This window comes from Ostrinia nubilalis, chromosome 11 (genome assembly GCF_963855985.1).
Source record: "Ostrinia nubilalis chromosome 11, ilOstNubi1.1, whole genome shotgun sequence".
Taxonomy (NCBI): domain Eukaryota; kingdom Metazoa; phylum Arthropoda; class Insecta; order Lepidoptera; family Crambidae; genus Ostrinia; species Ostrinia nubilalis.
Window position 1 is genome coordinate 6,152,652 of NC_087098.1, and position 17,453 is coordinate 6,170,104.

Here is a 17,453-nt window from a genome sequence, read left to right on the forward strand (position 1 = left end):
ACCTCTCTACAGATTTATTATAAGTATAGATGAAGTTATATGACCTTATAAGTAGTTCCTTATACTTGAACGAAATTAATTAGTAATAAACTCACTGATTCTACTAAAAATATTTAAGATCGCTTAGCTTTATCTGGACTATAAATCATAGAAAACTTAGTCTGGGTTGCACCATTTCACTTTAACTTTAACAAACAAATCTGTCAAACTCCATACAAAAAGCACTGGTTATCGTCATAGTTACGGTTAAAGTTAGGTGGTGCAACTCAGCCTCAGACATTTTGCTTGTGGTACTGAAAAGCTCCAAATTACCATTAATAGAAATGTAAAAAGTTTCACACAAATTAAAAACATAGCACTGTTTTGTCTCTTTTAAATTCTATTGAAATTATAGCCCGTATTCACAAACATTACTATGAGGTCTCACAGTGCGCATGGACGCATAGCGTCACACACGAACCAATCACAGAGCTCTATTCATCGCTGTGCGTTCAATTTGCTGCTTCACTTAAGCAAGCATCGTTTATCGTTTGTGAATACGTTTGTAAGATTCGATAGACAGTGATCTTGTTTTTTTAGCTAAAACAGTAAGAGGGTTAATGAATACCGCAAGTATTTTGCATCTTAATTAACTTTGACCACCATTTAGATAAAATCGAAGGCTGCGGAAAATTTATGCAGAAAAACTAGTATGATTTAGCTATTTTTTTTCCTAAAATTTAGGTCGTTCTGATCGCATCATATGTCACCTCGTTAACAAATTAGCTTTGACCGAGCAAATAATATCCGAGGTAATGCATTTAAATATAACACAATTTGCATAATAAAGTGAGATTGCACAATGTTATGTTTAAAACAGACTTATTTTATACTAGCTTTCCGCCCGCGGCTTCGCCCGCGTGGAATTTTGTCTGTCACAGAAAAACTTTATCGCGCGCGTCCCTGTTTCAAAAACCGGGATAAAAACTATCCTATGTTCTTTCCCGGGACTCAAACTATCTCTATGCCAAATTTCATCAAAATCGGTTGCGAGGTTTAAGCGGGAAAGCGTAACAGACAGACAGACAGACAGACAGACAGACAGACAGACAGAGTTACTTTCGCATTTATAATATTAGTTGGGATATTTTACTTACTAAAGTTTATGGAACAAGTAACAAATAATGAAAGCTGGCACGTAAGGAGCTTTTGGTGAAAATAGATTTTTGTAAAAATACTTAGTTGATTTATTTCCAAGAATCATACAATGATCAAACCAGGTATTAACACACTTTATATTAGTGGTCTACCTACAATAAGTAGGTACAAAATCTTGGAAAGTAATGAAATAAAAAATATCTACTTGTCTGTTAGATATTACGTAATTCAAACGCGTTTCTGTAACGTAGGTGTACATGTAACATTTCCAAAAAATTTTTTACATAATTTGGTAAATAATCATTAGGTATTCAACTAGGATAACACAATTATTTTCCATGAAGTAATAAAATAGAGAAAACAAGTCCTAAATTAGGATCTATTTCTATGATCAATTTCTCTATCACTTATTTAAATTAGCTAGAAATTTCAATGATTTCCGCGTAGCTACTGTTGCTTAGTTATCAAAATCTTTTGATAAAGGCTAAAATAATTAAAAAGAACCAAATAATAATTATAACCTACCTGAATGTCCCATATCTCCAGTTCGCGGAACTATCGTCCGTCCACGCGGCTGGTCACTTTGACATTGTTACAGTTTTGGAGATGAGTCGACTAGTCCGAACTGCTATAATATTAGTCAATGTACGTTAAAAGGTCAATTTTGGGGTTCCGCAGTGATATGTCAACTTGACCACACAGTTTCAATGTTCGAGAACGAACTCATAGTTGGTTTTCCTTATTTTTCCACAGTTTTACAGGATAAGTGTGTCAACGATAGTTACATGATGAAATATCTACGTACTTATCCCAATAGTTACGTAGATATTTAAATATAGTAAAGTACGTAGATAGTAAAAGCAAATTCATGTTAAAATCATATTTCACATTTCTGAAATGATTTCTGAAAAAAAAAAAAAAAAGATTTTACGTCTACTACTATTCAGAGGTCATCTCCATAAATTCCCTTTATGTAGGTTCGTATAGAGTTAAATATTTTGTGATAAAAAATTATATTAGTAGTTATACCTCAACGTTATTGTATGTTTCGCAGCGACTACGGAATCGATGATTGGCAAATTTTCTCGAACTTGATAAACTGTTAAAATATTCTTCAGCTATGCATATGCAACGCATAAGATCATCCTGATGATTCGATACCAGTTTGGGTGGATGGTATAAAAGTGGATCATTGTGCTATTAACAATATTCACTCACCAAAATTCACCGGTCCAACATGTTCGGAAAGGTAAGGATTTCAATTTTGTGTATTAGAAATAGTCAAAATCAATGGCAAAAACATCTTTTTTTGTATTAGACTATTAATAGAACTTTTGAATAACCTAAAAATAAAAAATATAGAAAACAAATTAACAATACTGTTCTCTTGTTACAGTTGATGGTATTCTTGTGTGCCGCCGGCATCGCTGCGGCTAGCGAAGGCTACTTCTACCAAGCACCCGCGGGCCACGGCGCAGCTGTGGTGTCGACCACAGCCGCCCCGGTGTACCAATCCCACGTGGTGGCTACCACGGCTGCCCCTGTCTACGCTTCCGCCGGCGCCCCAACCATCACTACCTACTCCGAACCCCAAGTCTTCCACAAGTCTGTCTCATACCAAGCGGCCCCGGCTGTTTCCTACGCCGCCCAAGTAGTCAAGCAAGCCCCAGCGGTGTCCTACCAGACCTTCTCGACCCCGGCTACGTACACCGCTTCCCCGGTCGTATTCAAGTCTTACGCCGCCCCTGTGTCTTACGCCAAGTCTTACGCTGCTCCCGTTGTTAAGTCTTACGCCGCCGCACCAGCAGTGTCCTACGCTGCCGCCCCCGTCGTTAAGGCTTACGCCACCGCCGCTCCTGCTGTGTCTTACACCGCTGCTCCCGTCGTGAAGACTTACGCCACCGCCGCCCCTGCTGTGCAATACAGCACCGCCCCCGTCGTCAAGACTTACGCCACCGCTGCCCCTGCTGTTTCCTACTCAGCAGCGCCCGTCGTTAAGACTTACGCCACTGCCGCCCCTGCTGTTTCCTACTCCGTGGCGCCCGCCCCTCTATCATACGTGAAGAGTTACGCCGCGCCTGCCGCTGTATCGTACTCAGCTCCCGCCGTGTCTTACTCAGCCCCCGCCGCTGTGTCTTACTCAGCCCCTGCTGTTTCGTACTCTGCCCCAGCTGTCTCGTACTCCGCCCCAGCTGTGTCGTACTCCGCCCCCGCTGTTTCGTACTCTTCTTACTCCGCCCCCGCTGTGGAGTACGGTGCTCCTGCCTACGCGTACGCTGCTGCCCCGGTTCACTCGGTCTCGTACTCCTCCGTCCCAGTGTCATACGTCAGCTACCCAGGTTTCGCCAAGAAGAAGTGAATAATTTAATACGAACAACAGATTAATTTAGTTATAAAGTCAAAATATGTATTAAAATATGCAAATATAAGTACATTGTTTGAGTAACTAAAATGCTTGAAGTTTTTATTTTGTACCTACCTATCTATGAAAGTATACTACTATAATTACTTATTTATATATTACTTACGTCAAATGATACCTTATTACTCGTAGTTTCATTAAAAATATTAATCATGTTCCACTAGGACACACGATTGCAAATGCAAGCCGATAAATAATTTCATCTTTTTCTTGAATGGCTCTATCTATCTATAACAGCACAAAAATCCATAGTAAGATCTAAGCACACAAACAGGTGTAACGATATTATTTTTATCTGAAGAATCCTTGACATTCAGACTTTTCCACGAAAAAAAAGCATAAATAAAAATATGGCGTCATTTTGCTAGTGAAGACAAGACGTGAACGAGCTTTTTCATAACAATGAGAATCAGAAAAGGATTGGTTTTCTATTATTGCGGGCACATCACATTCCTGGCAGAGCCTACATAATAGAAAGACAACAACAGAGCCTACATAATAAGCGATTTCAAGCCTCGGTTACGCTGGCTTTACGGTGTTGAGTGAACTTGCCAGTTCTAACAGAAAATGGATACACTATGGATGCTAATATTATAGTTTTTTTTATTCCATTGCATTATAAATATGACAAACAAAATTCACCAGTGTTTTAAAGCATTAACAAATAATAATGCATAACCTAGTAACACAGAGTGAATTTAATAAAAAAAAAACAATTAGTGATTTAAAACTTAGTTGCGTTTGATCTCAATCTCACCAAAATGATGATCTACTTACAAATAGGGAGAGGCAAAAATATAGAGTCCACTTAGAAACATTTCTACATACCTATATACATATCCGGATAAATATTTTATTATGCTCTTAATTATGAAACTTAACAGTCTTGTATGGAGAATTTAGCGTAAGCTCATTTTTCAAAACAAATATTGTTCTTGTCTGGACTTTAGATTGAGACTTTGCAACATAAAATAAAACGTTTCAAAACTGACATCTGTAAAAGAGATCATATTTACACCTTTATTATTTAAAACAAGCTGTATTTATTGATTTTTAGTACACTATTAAATAATAATCTCATGATGAATATTGAAGAAAATATTGGTAGAGGAAAGGTCCTTTTAAATACTATGCAGATACGTACAATATTACCTGCCTGAACAATTTTACGAAACCCGAGCGCAATACATCATAATATCAGCGCAACACTTCTAAAGATTATATCAAACCTGTCAAGCATGGACACTAATTCAAGCCAACATGTCACAACGACATCACGACTGATCCGGAGATAACCAACCGGTTTACTAACTTATCCCACGATTTATCATATTTTTCTCATTTGCATTCATATAGTATTCAACGTATTTTAGAATTTACATAAACGCTGCAAGTGTAAACAGCTGCTATTTGAGAGGTTAATTATGTATGTAGGTCGATTAAAATTATTCACTCGATAAAATTAAGTAACATCTCGATGACAGCGGAATGGTCTGCATTATCCTTTTTTGGGCGAAACGAAATCGATTCAAACTCGAGCACCGATTAAAACTGGCTCAATGTCATATTTGTCAAAAGTTATGAATCCTGCCATATTTAACATTACGAAGCTAATCGGAAGTTTGTTGTGCCCTCAGTCACAGTAGATAGAAGTCGACCACATTAAATGTTAATAATGAATTCATATATTTTATGTAGAAGGCATAATAAGATCTTTCATTTTTAGGGTTCCGTAGTCCTGACAAGGAACCCTTATAGTTTCGATATGTCTGTCTCTGTCCGAGGTTTGTATATTAATCACGCCGACAAAACAGTAGAATAAAATTTTGGAAAAAAATTTTTTTTGGGTAGGGGATGATTTTTTTTCTTCTTCTTCCCCATCGTGTGGGGTATCGTTGGATAGGTCTTTTAAAATGGCTTAGGGGTTTCTAAGACTATTTATCGATTTAGGGATCCGTTTGCAAAATGTTAAAGTTTAAAGTGCCAATTTACGTAGGGCACTATTTAAGTTGTGAGCCTTGACAACATACGTATTGTTAGACGATATCTGATACTTTTAATGAAAAGTTTGTCATTTTTGACTATAACCTTATTCAGAACTTTTTATCATTTGAGCACGTTTTATATTATTAATATAAATTTGAAAATTATCTTGACCACATGAACATGGAAATGACTTGCGGAAATTTTCGCGCGAAGATTTATTATGACTTTCTACGTGGATAATCAATACAAAACTGAAGCGGTCAGCTAAATTTAATTTTTGGTGATAAAGATGTATTTTTTACCATTATAAAACGCCAGTTAATAAATATAATAGTGTATATCATTGGCTCACCAGCGAAATTTGTGAAAGTCGTCCAAAATGAGTTATTGTGGCAGAAAACATTGATGTTGTCAGAAAAATCTAAAAGAAACCTCGTCATGTGACATATCGTAGGATTGAGATAACCCTAGGCATTAATTCCACTAGCAGTAATAAAATATTGTATGATCATTTATTATCATTAATAAGACTTTTTCTCGTTGGATGTCACAAATTTTTTTAAACGCTCAAAAGGATGCTTGTTTCGATTAGTCCTTGTAAATGCTTGCAAAATACCTTTAAAGTGCTTCAAAAGCCGTTTTTAAAATTGTGACAGTTGACGAACCAAGGAACTATGCTTAAGATCCTGAAAATAAACAACAATAGGCTACTGAGGTGTTTTAAGATGAACCAATTCTGACAAAAGGCCCATGCGCTCGGAACACTTTAAAACTTCCGATCGCCTATTTTTCCGGAATACCTGATTGTCTGACAGAAACGTCACTATAGAAATTTATAATGGTTAATTTTAAATAGTAAATAGCTACTTTTTGTCAAAAGTCTTCAGTATAATAAGGAAAACTGACCAACACAGTAAAATCGTCATTCTTGACGAAAAAGTGGGATTTCCCACGTCTTGTCATACAACAGACTATTGGAACACTTAAAATATAAAATAAACTGGTTCAGTCATTATTAAAATCTTACTTGGAATCTAAACTATTTATTTTGGTACCCATGTATTAAAATTAAATGCGTGGACAGCGATTTAAGTGGACAGAAGTAACTGTCCGTGCGCTCAAAAACCATGCTTTGAAGGTGCCTCAGGCAGAAAGGAAAAACTGTTATGAAAAGTGTTTCAGACGCATCCAAAAGTACATAGATCATGAAAGAGAATACCAATAAACACAATTAATATCATTTTAATAATAAAATACTTTGTTTACATAGTTAGGCTCAACACTCAAATAGTTCCCAACGTAAAAACGAAACTGTTGGCTTGAAAAATCTGATTCATGATAATAGTGCTTTATTTGAACTTTCAAGGAAAACTATAGCGGTTAAGATAGATCACTTATTTTAAGAGTAATAGTCGTTTTGCTCATGTATTATAAAATTTCATACCTAATAAAAATTCCTTAGTTTTTAAATTATTAAAAGTGACTTTAGATGAAGTAATTGCTTGCTTCTAAAGTATATTGTGGTAGCAATTTGTGAAGTAAAAAATTAATGTGATGTATATTGTAGCCACTTCGTCTGTGGTTGAGGATTTCGATGAAGCTTGCCTCCACTTTCGGTACGATCATCACTTTCCATCAGGTGAGACTTAAGCTAAGAGCTTCCTCGTTGTGGATAAAAAAAACTTCATGGGCAAGAATTCTACATTTAGGCCGAGTTGCATCAACTTACTTCAACCGTAACTATAACAATAAATCGATGTTTTTTGTATGGAATTTGACAGAGTTTTTAAAATTGTTAAAGTTAAAATAAGATGGTGCAACTCAGCATTAATCTATACTTATAATAAATCTGTAGAGAGGTCAATTCTGTACATGAAATATATTTTCAATAAAACTATCAGGGGGTGATTACTGATCGATACTGATGCCAAAAATGCAATCAGTAAAATTTTTGTCTGTCTGTCTGTCTGTCTTTCTGTCTGTCTGTCTGTCCGTCTGTATGTTCCTTATAGAAACAAAAACTACTCCTCGGATTTTAACGAAACTTGGTATAATTATTCTTTATACTCCTGGGCAGGTTATAGTATACTTAGAAATTCCCACGGGAACAGGAATTAGCGGGAAAATCCTTTTGTATGAAAAATCTAAACCGCTTAAGTTACACGCTTGAAATTTGGCATGCAGATACCTTAGTAAACTTAAAGCTTAGTTACAACAGGATATTGCAAAATTCCCACAGGAACGGGAGTTAGCGGGAAAAAACATTTGTATGAAAAAATCTAAACCGCGTAAGATAGATGAAGGGGGTATAACGGGATTCACGCGTACGAAGTCGCGGGCGGCCGCTAGTGTAATATAAAATCTCTAATAGAGATAAGCTTACTAACCAACTTACTTTGCATTATCTTATTACTCGTACCATGTAATTTATTCAATTGAATTTGCGTTTGATAGCTAAATCGCTTTGCAAAATAGAATAAAAACTTGCGTATCCGGGCGGGCTGTTTATATCAATAAAGCACAAAAGACCACCGCGTGGAGATCACACGATTATTACATGTGACCACAATAAGAAATCAAATTGCAAAAGGAAATTGCAATTGAGAAGCGCTCAGAGATACTCAATCGGCGATGCATAATTAAATAATCGTACTATGCAGCCCTACTTATTTGTATTGCGATGCACTGAACAAGTAGTTTATCTTCATGAATGTTTTTGATGTGCATTAAAGTAAAGTTAATCTTTTGTGACTAGGGTCATCTACGGCACTTAGGAATTTTCTGGACTTTTCAACTTTTACTAGGAGGTCAATGGCAACTACGAGAATGTTAATTACATCTACGAGTACTTACTCTACAGCTCTACATTGCATTTAATTTTTGTACTTATTTATTTTAATATGTTGAATTTTGATAGGTAAGAACAAGACTACTGAAATAGCTCTCCCATTCTTTTGAATTCCTTCTTTATTGTGTAAAAAAGTTTTTGTACTCGTAGTAAACAGGCATTTAAATCATTGACAGTCAATATTGAATGAACTTTCTACATGATTTATACGAATACCTTTAAATCTGATTTTTATGTATAATATTTGGACAATAATTAGAAGTATTTTCCCCAACAGCCAGACAGTTTAGACAGTTCCAACTCCTTGCCATACAGTTTTTTAGGGTAGCTCCCATGGTGGCATGACCCAAACTTCATAATTAACCAACATTATATCCTATATTGGGAGCATACGCTGACAAACTTTCAGCTTTTATAAAATGACGTAGGTCTAGCGTTCACTAGCTCTTAGTCTATAACCATGTGTTGGAATAATTTATTTTCAAATATGGATACCTAGCCATATTTTGATGTGATAACTAATTCCATCGGATTCTGTTACACGTTAAATGTCAAATATAATATTAACGCAGGAATATCATAGGCCTTTACCAAGTTATCGTGTAAATTATCGACTTCGCAAGAACGGAAGTGGTTAGTATAGTATGGCATTACTTAATCTATGATCTGAGGACTGTGGAAACGATTTAAGTATGACATCAAAATTGTTGAGTACATATCCTTGGAATTGAGTTATATTAATTACAGTTTAGTTATGTTGCAGGAGGTAGGTGTTGCTAAAAGATGGCATTGTAAGTAATTAATACGAAATGACGGTTGCTTGACCCAGTGGTTCGCAAACCGGACCGCAAAGCAATCTCTGATTGCCGGTTCAAGTACTGTTGAGGACGAATTTTAGTGAGATGTGCACGATCATTTAACTATACCCAGAGTCATGGACGTTTATGCATAGGTCTGTATGAAGAGATTACATACGTCGCCTTAGTTTAGATTTCCCTTCTATGATCTGAGGTTTAGATCTAGCTAGGCAAATGGTTAGTGATAGTTGAAACAGCTGTGTGTGTAGTGTTATTGATTTGAAATAAGTAGGTACTATGTTGTTATTGTAGAATAATAATTTTGTGTAGTAGAAAATGGTTTCTACTTTTTCTAATTTTTATGCCTATTGTGTTTATGTGACGCGTAGGTAAAAATAATACGAAGAAGTATCAATTATTTACATAATTTATTCATGTTCAATAAATAAAGGTCGTTTGAAATAAGATTATTTAACAACAATAACAGTTTACCAGCCGTAAGAAGCTCCCAGGCCGGTGTAGGTGACGTGAGAGACAGCGGGGGCAGCGGAGTATGTCACCGCGGTTTTAACAACGGGGGCGGCGGCGGCGTAGTGGGCCACAGCGGGGGCGGCGGAGTAGTGGGCTACGGCAGGGGCAGCGGAGTAGTGGGCTACAGCTGGGGCAGCAGAGTAGTGGGCTACAGCTGGGGCAGCGGCGTAGTGGGCAACCGCGGGGGCGGCAGAGTAGTGGGCAACAGCTGGGGCGGCAGAGTAGTGGGCAACCGCGGGGGCAGCAGCGGCGTAAGTCTTAACGACGGGGCTGGCGTACGCCACGGGGGCAGCGTGGGACACCGAGCTGTAGGACACAGCGGGGGCCACAGCCTTGGCTACGACGGGGGCGGCGGCGTAAGTGGCGACGGGAGCGGCGTAGGCCTTGGCGACGACGGGAGCGGCGGCGTACGCGACGGGGGCGGAGTGGGAAGAGTATGAAGAGTAGGACACGGCGGCAGGGGCGGCGTAAGTCTTGGCAACTACGGGAGCGGCAGCAGCGTAGGCCACGGGAGCGGCGTGAGAAGAGTAGGATGAGTAGGAGACGGCAGCGGGCGCGGCGTAGGTCTTGGCGACCACGGGAGCGGCAGCGGCGTAGGCCACGGGAGCGGCGTGAGAGGTGTAGGAGACAGATGACACCGCGGGGGCGGCGCTGTAGGCCACTGGGGCGGCGGCGTGGAGAAGGTTGCCAGCGGAGGCAAGACCCGCGGCGCAGAGAACGAAGACGACCTGCAAGAAAACCCAATTAATAACACTCAAATTTCACTCAAATTTCACTTGAAGATTAAAAATCCAATTCAAAAGCTCCTCTGTACCTTGGTGAACATGTTTGTCTTGTTCGTGGTTGTGGTTTGTAATAAGTTTTGGGGGACTTGCTTTCGCTTTTATATGGGCGTCTTAAACTGGTATTGGTACTGAATCTGCTGAGTCTGCCGCGGGCGATCTGTCACAATGTCAAGGTGAGGCGCCACCCAAACAGAGCGATTAAAGTTGTGTAACCGATGTACGCGTACGAGTCGGCCTTACCCTTATACTTATTAATAAACTATAAGGAAATCCGTTTTTCTCAAGTTCACAGTAATTAAGCAAGTCTTGTCTTCTTTAATGATATTTCACTGTCTGGAATCGCTCGAAAAACCGTTAATTTAATCAAAATTATAGCCTTTTGTTCTGATGTTATATTACTAAGTGGATACTTTATTCTGTTGTAGGTAGGTACTACATCACTGATGTAGTGTTAACTTTCTTCTATCAGGTTAAAGTACTGAATATATGTTGGAGAAGCTTTACGGCAATTACAAAAAGTAGTGCAGTTTTAGCCTAGGCGTAGACCACCGATTTTTAGTTGCAATGGGTGTAATGGGTGTAAACGATACCAAATGGGTGTAATGTGCGCATTTCCATACATTTCCGTACTGATTAACAGCCGGACCAACTATCGGCCAACAAAAAATTGGTGGTCTGCAGTGCATCTAAGTAGGCTTAGCGTGAAAGAGTAAAACAACATAAATCCAGGCATTATCATCACATACAACTTTATCGGCTATAAATTGTATATTAGAAGGATAGGAAACAAATTTATGCTCGTAATAAAATTTTCGCAAATTAGAATAAGTAAGGTTAAATTGTGTCTAATTACTTTTGAACCAGGACCGCGGCAGGTTGCGTCACAGACAAACATTTTAATTATATTTTATTATTATTGCGGTAAACGCCGTTTGGCGGTAAGTATAATAATTAAAATGTACTGGATCATTACTGTGGAGGTTGTTCAAATTGCATAGAGATGGCAATGTTGCAATTGCAACAAATGCCTGGGAAACAACTCAAGAGTTACGCCCGTATTTACAAACATTACTATGAGGTATCTCAGTGCGCGTGGACACACAGGGTGACATACGAACCAATCACAAAGCTCTATTAAATGCGTTCGATTTGCTGCTTCACTTTTAAGCAGACATCGTTTGTGCATACGGGCGTAAGCTACTGGTAAAAAATTGCAGACGACAGTCTTCAAGCTAAACGCTGTAGCATCTTAAATACTCGTAGTTGTAATAGATTTTTTGCAACAAAAATGTATACCCTAATGTGCTCTTGACTGTAAAATTTAAAGAGTCTTGTATCTGTGCTAAAAAGCATCGAAGTGTATGCGAATACTTGGCTACACACATCATTGCACGATAGCGCGAATCTTCGGATTATCACGATGTGTGTAGCCTACGGGTGACTGATGTAGAAGGTAGATAAATGTTAAGGCATCTGTATCTAACCTTATTTTTTCATATTATTATGTAAAGTACTCGTTTAAGTAAAAAACTTTAAGAATTAAATAAGTCCTTATTATTAATTGGTTGCCTTAAAACATTCAAATAATATCAAAACATTCCAGAACAATGCTTACAAGTTACTTATGTTAACGAGTTTGTAATAGCAAAAATTTGAATAATGTTATTCATCTGTGCATTGTAATCGCAACCTTCAGGCTGCTTACAAATGAGTGCAAGTGAACTTTCATTGATATTATGCAGCCAATATTTTTACGCGTTGATATCAAGGCCTTCTAAAGAATTAAGTTAAAAAAAACATATTTTATCAAATAATACACAAATTATTGGTTAAAAAGCAGAGCTTGTGCTGTGGCACTAAGTTAATGAATTTAATTATTAATTACGTACACTTTAAACCAACTTGGACATCATCCTAAAATTTTCGCTAACATCCATGACTGACGTAGACCGGTATTACCAGGTCATGGACATCTTTAAATTGCGGATAGCTAACTCTAATTGAAAGAAAACTTCTCAATGTCAATAAAAAAACATTTTATTAATTATCACATCTAATATCACAAGCATTTGAGTATCAATCAGGTACAGAAGATTAAGTTAAGTATTTTCACCACTTGTTCCATCCGGATGAAGCCGCGCCGTATGCACCAGCGGAACCGTGACCTGAGGAGACCGAGTACTGGTTCACGTAGGAGGTAGCGGGAGCCCCTGAGTAGCCGTGGCCATAGCCGGCTCCGTAGCCACTGCCGTAGCCAGCTCCATAGCCACCGCGGTAGCCGGCTGCGCCAGCATAGCCAGAACCGTGAGCTGGAGCTCTGTATTGGGACACGTATGAGGTGGCTGGGGCACCAGAATAGCCGTGACCTGAATAGCCAATGCCAGCGCCAATACCAGCTCCATATCCTTGACCACCGTGACCGTAACCAGCGTTGTAGGGTACTGAACCGGAGACTTCTTTAACTATGGACACGTGAGACACCGCAGAGCCTAGGTTTCCATGGCCTCCGTATGACGCGCCGCTGTAGCCGTTGTTCCAACCGTTGTTTCCGATTCCGTTACTCCAACCACCAGCGTTTGCGTTGTTCCATCCATTATTGGCGTATCCAGCATTGGCGTTCCATCCGTTATTGGCGTATCCAGCATTGGCGTTCCATCCGTTATTGGCGTATCCAGCATTGGCGTTCCATCCACTGTTGGCGTATCCTTGGCTCAAGCCTCCGGCCTGGGCCAGACCAACAAGGCATGCGACTAGAGCGATCTGTGAACAAAAACATTAACAAATAAGTATCACAACAAATAGAACACAATTAAAAATATAATTTTTAAATGGAAGCAATCCAATTTACCTTAGAATACATGTTGTTGATTGTTCTTCGAGGGTAATGAGTGGAATATTGTGGAGTCTATTGTTACAGGCTTTTATACTAAAAACGTCGGAAACAAATACTCTTTTTCAAGGTTCCTAAATTAGATTTTAGGAAAACGGAGCGTAACGTGTCTTAATTATTGTGAGAAGAGTACTCACTCAAGAGGTAATTAATTCATTATGTTGAAACGTAAACTATGTTAAGTTAACCATAAGTAATGATGCGTTTCGTTTATTGAGTAAATCATTCATCTGAATTACGTAAATGTTACATACATTATACATAAATATCAATCGATCCATTTGCTTGGCGACAGATAAGAATTATTTCATCCACAGAACATATTAGGAATTTATTGCTATGAAGAATTAACAGTCAAACCTATTAATCTTCCATCAAGATTAACTAGTAACATAGTCTGATAAGTAAATAGAGGTGTTTCACAATAATTTGCAAACGTTTGCATTTTTACGCCAACATTTGCATATTTCGCAAAACTAGAACAGACTACCGCCGTATTCACAAACATTACTATGAGGTCTCACAGTGCGCGTGGACGCACAGGGTCACACACGAACCAACCACAGAGCTTTATTCAACGCTGTGCGTTCGATTTGCTGCTTCACTTAAGCAAGCATCGTTTGTGAATACGGGCGATTGACCTTTACGATCAAAGTACCACGTTAATTTCAACTAATTGCTCAAAACTTGAAAGATTATTAAGTTAATTCAACTTTGTAGTATGCAAATTTTACAAGTCCATTTAATGCTTAAGTTATGTGTGCTCTGTAGGGTGATATTCAACACATAAAATATTGTCAAGTTTATGTTTATGACAAGCATTTGTAAATATTAAGTTATTTACATAACTGGTTTCATTTCCAAGTACTAATTTGTAGCCCTGAGGCTTATCAATACGCTCAAAACTGTTAATTTGCAGCAATGTTGTAAATGTAGGTATACATAATTTTGATTAGGATCAGAATAAATAATTATTATGGGATAAGGGATATGAAAAAAGTGTAATTTATAATATGTATTTATAAAGAGTTTATTGTTCGATCATTTTGAGTGTACTATGAAATAGCTATTGATTGACACTGTTTACTAAAAAGTTGTAATACTTAAAAAAAAAAAACAATAAATAGATTCAATTATTTGGTATTTCACCAGGCGTATTTCCCGTAGCCGCCGTAGCCGTAGCCGGAACCGTAGCCGCCGTAGCTACCGTAGGAGATGGGAGAGTAGGAGTGGCCAACGTAGGGAGAGGAGTGAACGTAGCTGACGGGAGCGTAGGACTTGACAATAGGGCTCGAGTGAACGCTGTATTGGGACACAGATGAGATAGCGTGGGCCGGTGCTACGTATTTGATGATAGGAGCAGGTGCTACGAAAGTTTTGGCTACGACGGGAGCGGCAACGTAGGAGTGGGCAGGAGCGACTGCGTAGCCGCCGTAGCTGCCATAGCCACCGTAGCCTCCATAGCCGGAGTAACCGCCATAGAGGTGACCGGCGCGGGTCAGACCCAGCAAGCAAAGAACAGCGAATACCTGAAAATAAATGAATAATGTAGAATAGAACTGAAGCCAGTTTATTTATTTATTGTTGAATCACCTGAATAAATCTTTTAATCTAGTCTGTGATAAATTGCTTACATTGTTCCCGATGAGTAATGATACATTTTAGGGCATAAATGGAAGATCATTTGGTGGATCTACAAATTGGAACTGTAAGCACTAAAGCTTTTAGTAATAGAGATATATTTATCTCAGAAAATAATTATAAGTAAAACGTTCTTACCTTAGCGAACATGGTTGTATTGTTTCTACGATTATGTTAAGTAGAATGATGTCAATATTTAAAATGTGCGTTTATATACAAAAACGTAACTCGGAAACTTTGCCATTGTCAAGGCTCTACATTACATTTTTTCCAAATTACCTCAAATTATTATAACAAACATTATGCAAAGGCCCTGGGTTTGATATTAAAAATTAATTCTTGTAGCGTGCTAAGAATTCTGAAGGTGAAATAGCCATAAAAACGTAAGTACTTTAGGTACTAATTAACTTTATAATGGTGATACGGAAGAAAATCTACACCAAATGGAATGAGTGCTTTGTGGACATTAAGTGAACATTTATAAAAAGCGTGGATATTTTTTCTCGTACTTAATACGTAAAGAAACTTAGACCATACTCAACCTGTACAAACGTACCTAAGAACAATATAACAAATTTTAATTATTTTATTAATAATTAGCGACTGTCTGTCAGTCACTTGATCAATTTCCTTATACCTTCAATTTAGCATCCCTTTGGAATTTAATTTTAAAAGTTTTTCATAGTGCATCCCCAAGGTGAAACATTTTTTCTTCATTTTAATAATTTCAGAGCTCACTCATCAGAGCTTTCAAAACGCTTGTAAGTTATTAATTGCCATTAAAGTAGCAAGTCTGCGTTGGCCCTTAATAAAACGATAATGGAAAATAATTTCAAAGTTTAAGTAAGTTTCACTAGCCTTTCTATCACTTAGTCGTCGTTTGGAAAAGCTCCTGAACAAGTTAAAGTTTATACAACCATCTAAAAGTCTTAACTCGATCGCCAACCGCAGAGCTTTGAGGTCAATCACAACAAGGAAGGTTCATCGACCCGAGCTTATAAGTCCGTTGACAAGTCACGACAAAAATAAAATATATTAGTTACTTTTGCAATGTGCTTAATACTTTATTATAGCCTAAGGCTTTGCTATTTCTAAATAGGCTGCCTAGCTATTGGCATTTTGAGTGGTCAATGTTTTTTTTAATCTTGCGCAAATGTAGAGCAAGAATATTGAAGATTAAACAGGTTTTGCGTTGCGTAACTGTCAATTTGTGAACGTTGTGGTTATCCTTTGAGGCACTTTTGAAAACATTAGTGAGATACTTTGTGATAAGGAAATAGCAGATATGGAATTTTTGGATCGTAAAAACCAAACGATTTTTTTTTCATCTATGGACCTTTTTAGGGTTTTGTAGTCTTGACAAGGAACCCTTATAGTTTCTTTAAAACTGTCTGTCTGTCCGAGGTTTTGCTTGGAAACTATTTACTTTATTTTTGGCATTTGTTCTTAAAAAATCCTCCTAGTAAAATATTAATTAGACAAAAGAAGAAGAAAATTAAGGCAAGAAATTGACGTACTGGAAGTCGTAAATCATAATTTTACAGCTTGCCACTGACTACACTAATGATGTAACTTTTTTTTTGTGCCCCATAGCTCAGTGGTAAGTACCTAGAATGTTACAACTACAGACCTGAGTTCGATTAATTTTGAGTAAAATTTGCGCCAGTAGTGGATGTTAGGGTAGCCTTTCGAACTAAGCGTCACAGCCGCAGCGTCTTTAGCTTTGGTCTTAAAGGTAGCCTTTCGAAGCGAGTTAGTGACGCGGCGTTGGTGGCACAAGACCAAAGTTAAAGACGCTGCGTCTGTGACGCTTGGTTCGAAAGGCTACCTTTAGGCCAATTTGAGTCTTTCTTAAGATAGACGACACTAGATCCAATTGATCTATTTATGACGCCACGAGCGCGCAATAAAAGCCTGGGGCTTTTACAGGGTTTTTAAAACCCCAAAAAATATAAAGAAAAAGAAAATCTTCTATTTACGAGTAGGATCGTCTGAATTTAACTTTTCTCTATAAAACATAGTCCCAGGAAACTAATTCGGTAAAAATAACTTGCTTAGTGTTATTTAATCCGAGGCAGAAACTTTGTTCATTTAGTGTCTGCGGCACACTCGCGGGGCATAAAAACTCGCAACAAGGTCCATAGCTGTGTTTACTATGTCATTACCGAGTTTGGAATGATTCTAATTAGTCATTAACATCAATAATTAGTTATGGTAACACTTGTATCACATTAAGATTAATTGAAAGGTTAGCGGAACGTGTTTAGAGTGATTGAGTTTTGTTAAGATTAATGTTTCTATTTAAAAATGAGAAAACTTAGAATGGGTGGAAGAAATGGTTTTTGTTATTTTAATAACAGTCTATTTAACAGAGACAGAGCTAAGTTTAAGCGGAGATCGTTCTAAACACATATAA

The 17,453-nt window shown here is 37.9% G+C and overlaps 5 protein-coding genes across 5 annotated transcripts in view; 1 reads left to right on the plus strand and 4 right to left on the minus strand.

The window, feature by feature from the left end:
* Positions 1-17,453, minus strand: part of LOC135076152 (venom prothrombin activator notecarin-D2-like) — a 220,340-nt gene that overhangs the window by 146,821 nt on the left and 56,066 nt on the right. The gene's annotated exons all lie outside the window — the stretch shown is intronic.
* On the plus strand, positions 2,296-3,589 carry LOC135076131 (cuticle protein 16.5-like). The gene is made up of 2 exons (XM_063970600.1): positions 2,296-2,386; positions 2,534-3,589. The coding sequence occupies exons 1-2, from the start codon at positions 2,375-2,377 to the stop codon at positions 3,494-3,496; spliced, it is 975 nt and encodes a 324-aa protein (XP_063826670.1). The 5' UTR covers positions 2,296-2,374; the 3' UTR covers positions 3,497-3,589.
* LOC135076134 (cuticle protein 16.5-like) lies at positions 9,600-10,600 on the minus strand. Its single transcript, XM_063970603.1, has 2 exons — positions 10,536-10,600; positions 9,600-10,449 (listed from the first exon to the last, which is right to left on the minus strand). The coding sequence occupies exons 1-2, from the start codon at positions 10,545-10,547 to the stop codon at positions 9,679-9,681; spliced, it is 783 nt and encodes a 260-aa protein (XP_063826673.1). The 5' UTR covers positions 10,548-10,600; the 3' UTR covers positions 9,600-9,678.
* On the minus strand, positions 12,526-13,407 carry LOC135076143 (keratin-associated protein 6-2-like). Its single transcript, XM_063970613.1, has 2 exons — positions 13,355-13,407; positions 12,526-13,266 (listed from the first exon to the last, which is right to left on the minus strand). The coding sequence occupies exons 1-2, from the start codon at positions 13,364-13,366 to the stop codon at positions 12,616-12,618; spliced, it is 663 nt and encodes a 220-aa protein (XP_063826683.1). The 5' UTR covers positions 13,367-13,407; the 3' UTR covers positions 12,526-12,615.
* Positions 14,454-15,205, minus strand: LOC135076153 (cuticle protein 64-like). Its single transcript, XM_063970622.1, has 2 exons — positions 15,176-15,205; positions 14,454-14,925 (listed from the first exon to the last, which is right to left on the minus strand). Exons 1-2 carry the CDS (start codon positions 15,185-15,187, stop codon positions 14,542-14,544), a joined length of 396 nt encoding a protein of 131 aa, XP_063826692.1. The 5' UTR covers positions 15,188-15,205; the 3' UTR covers positions 14,454-14,541.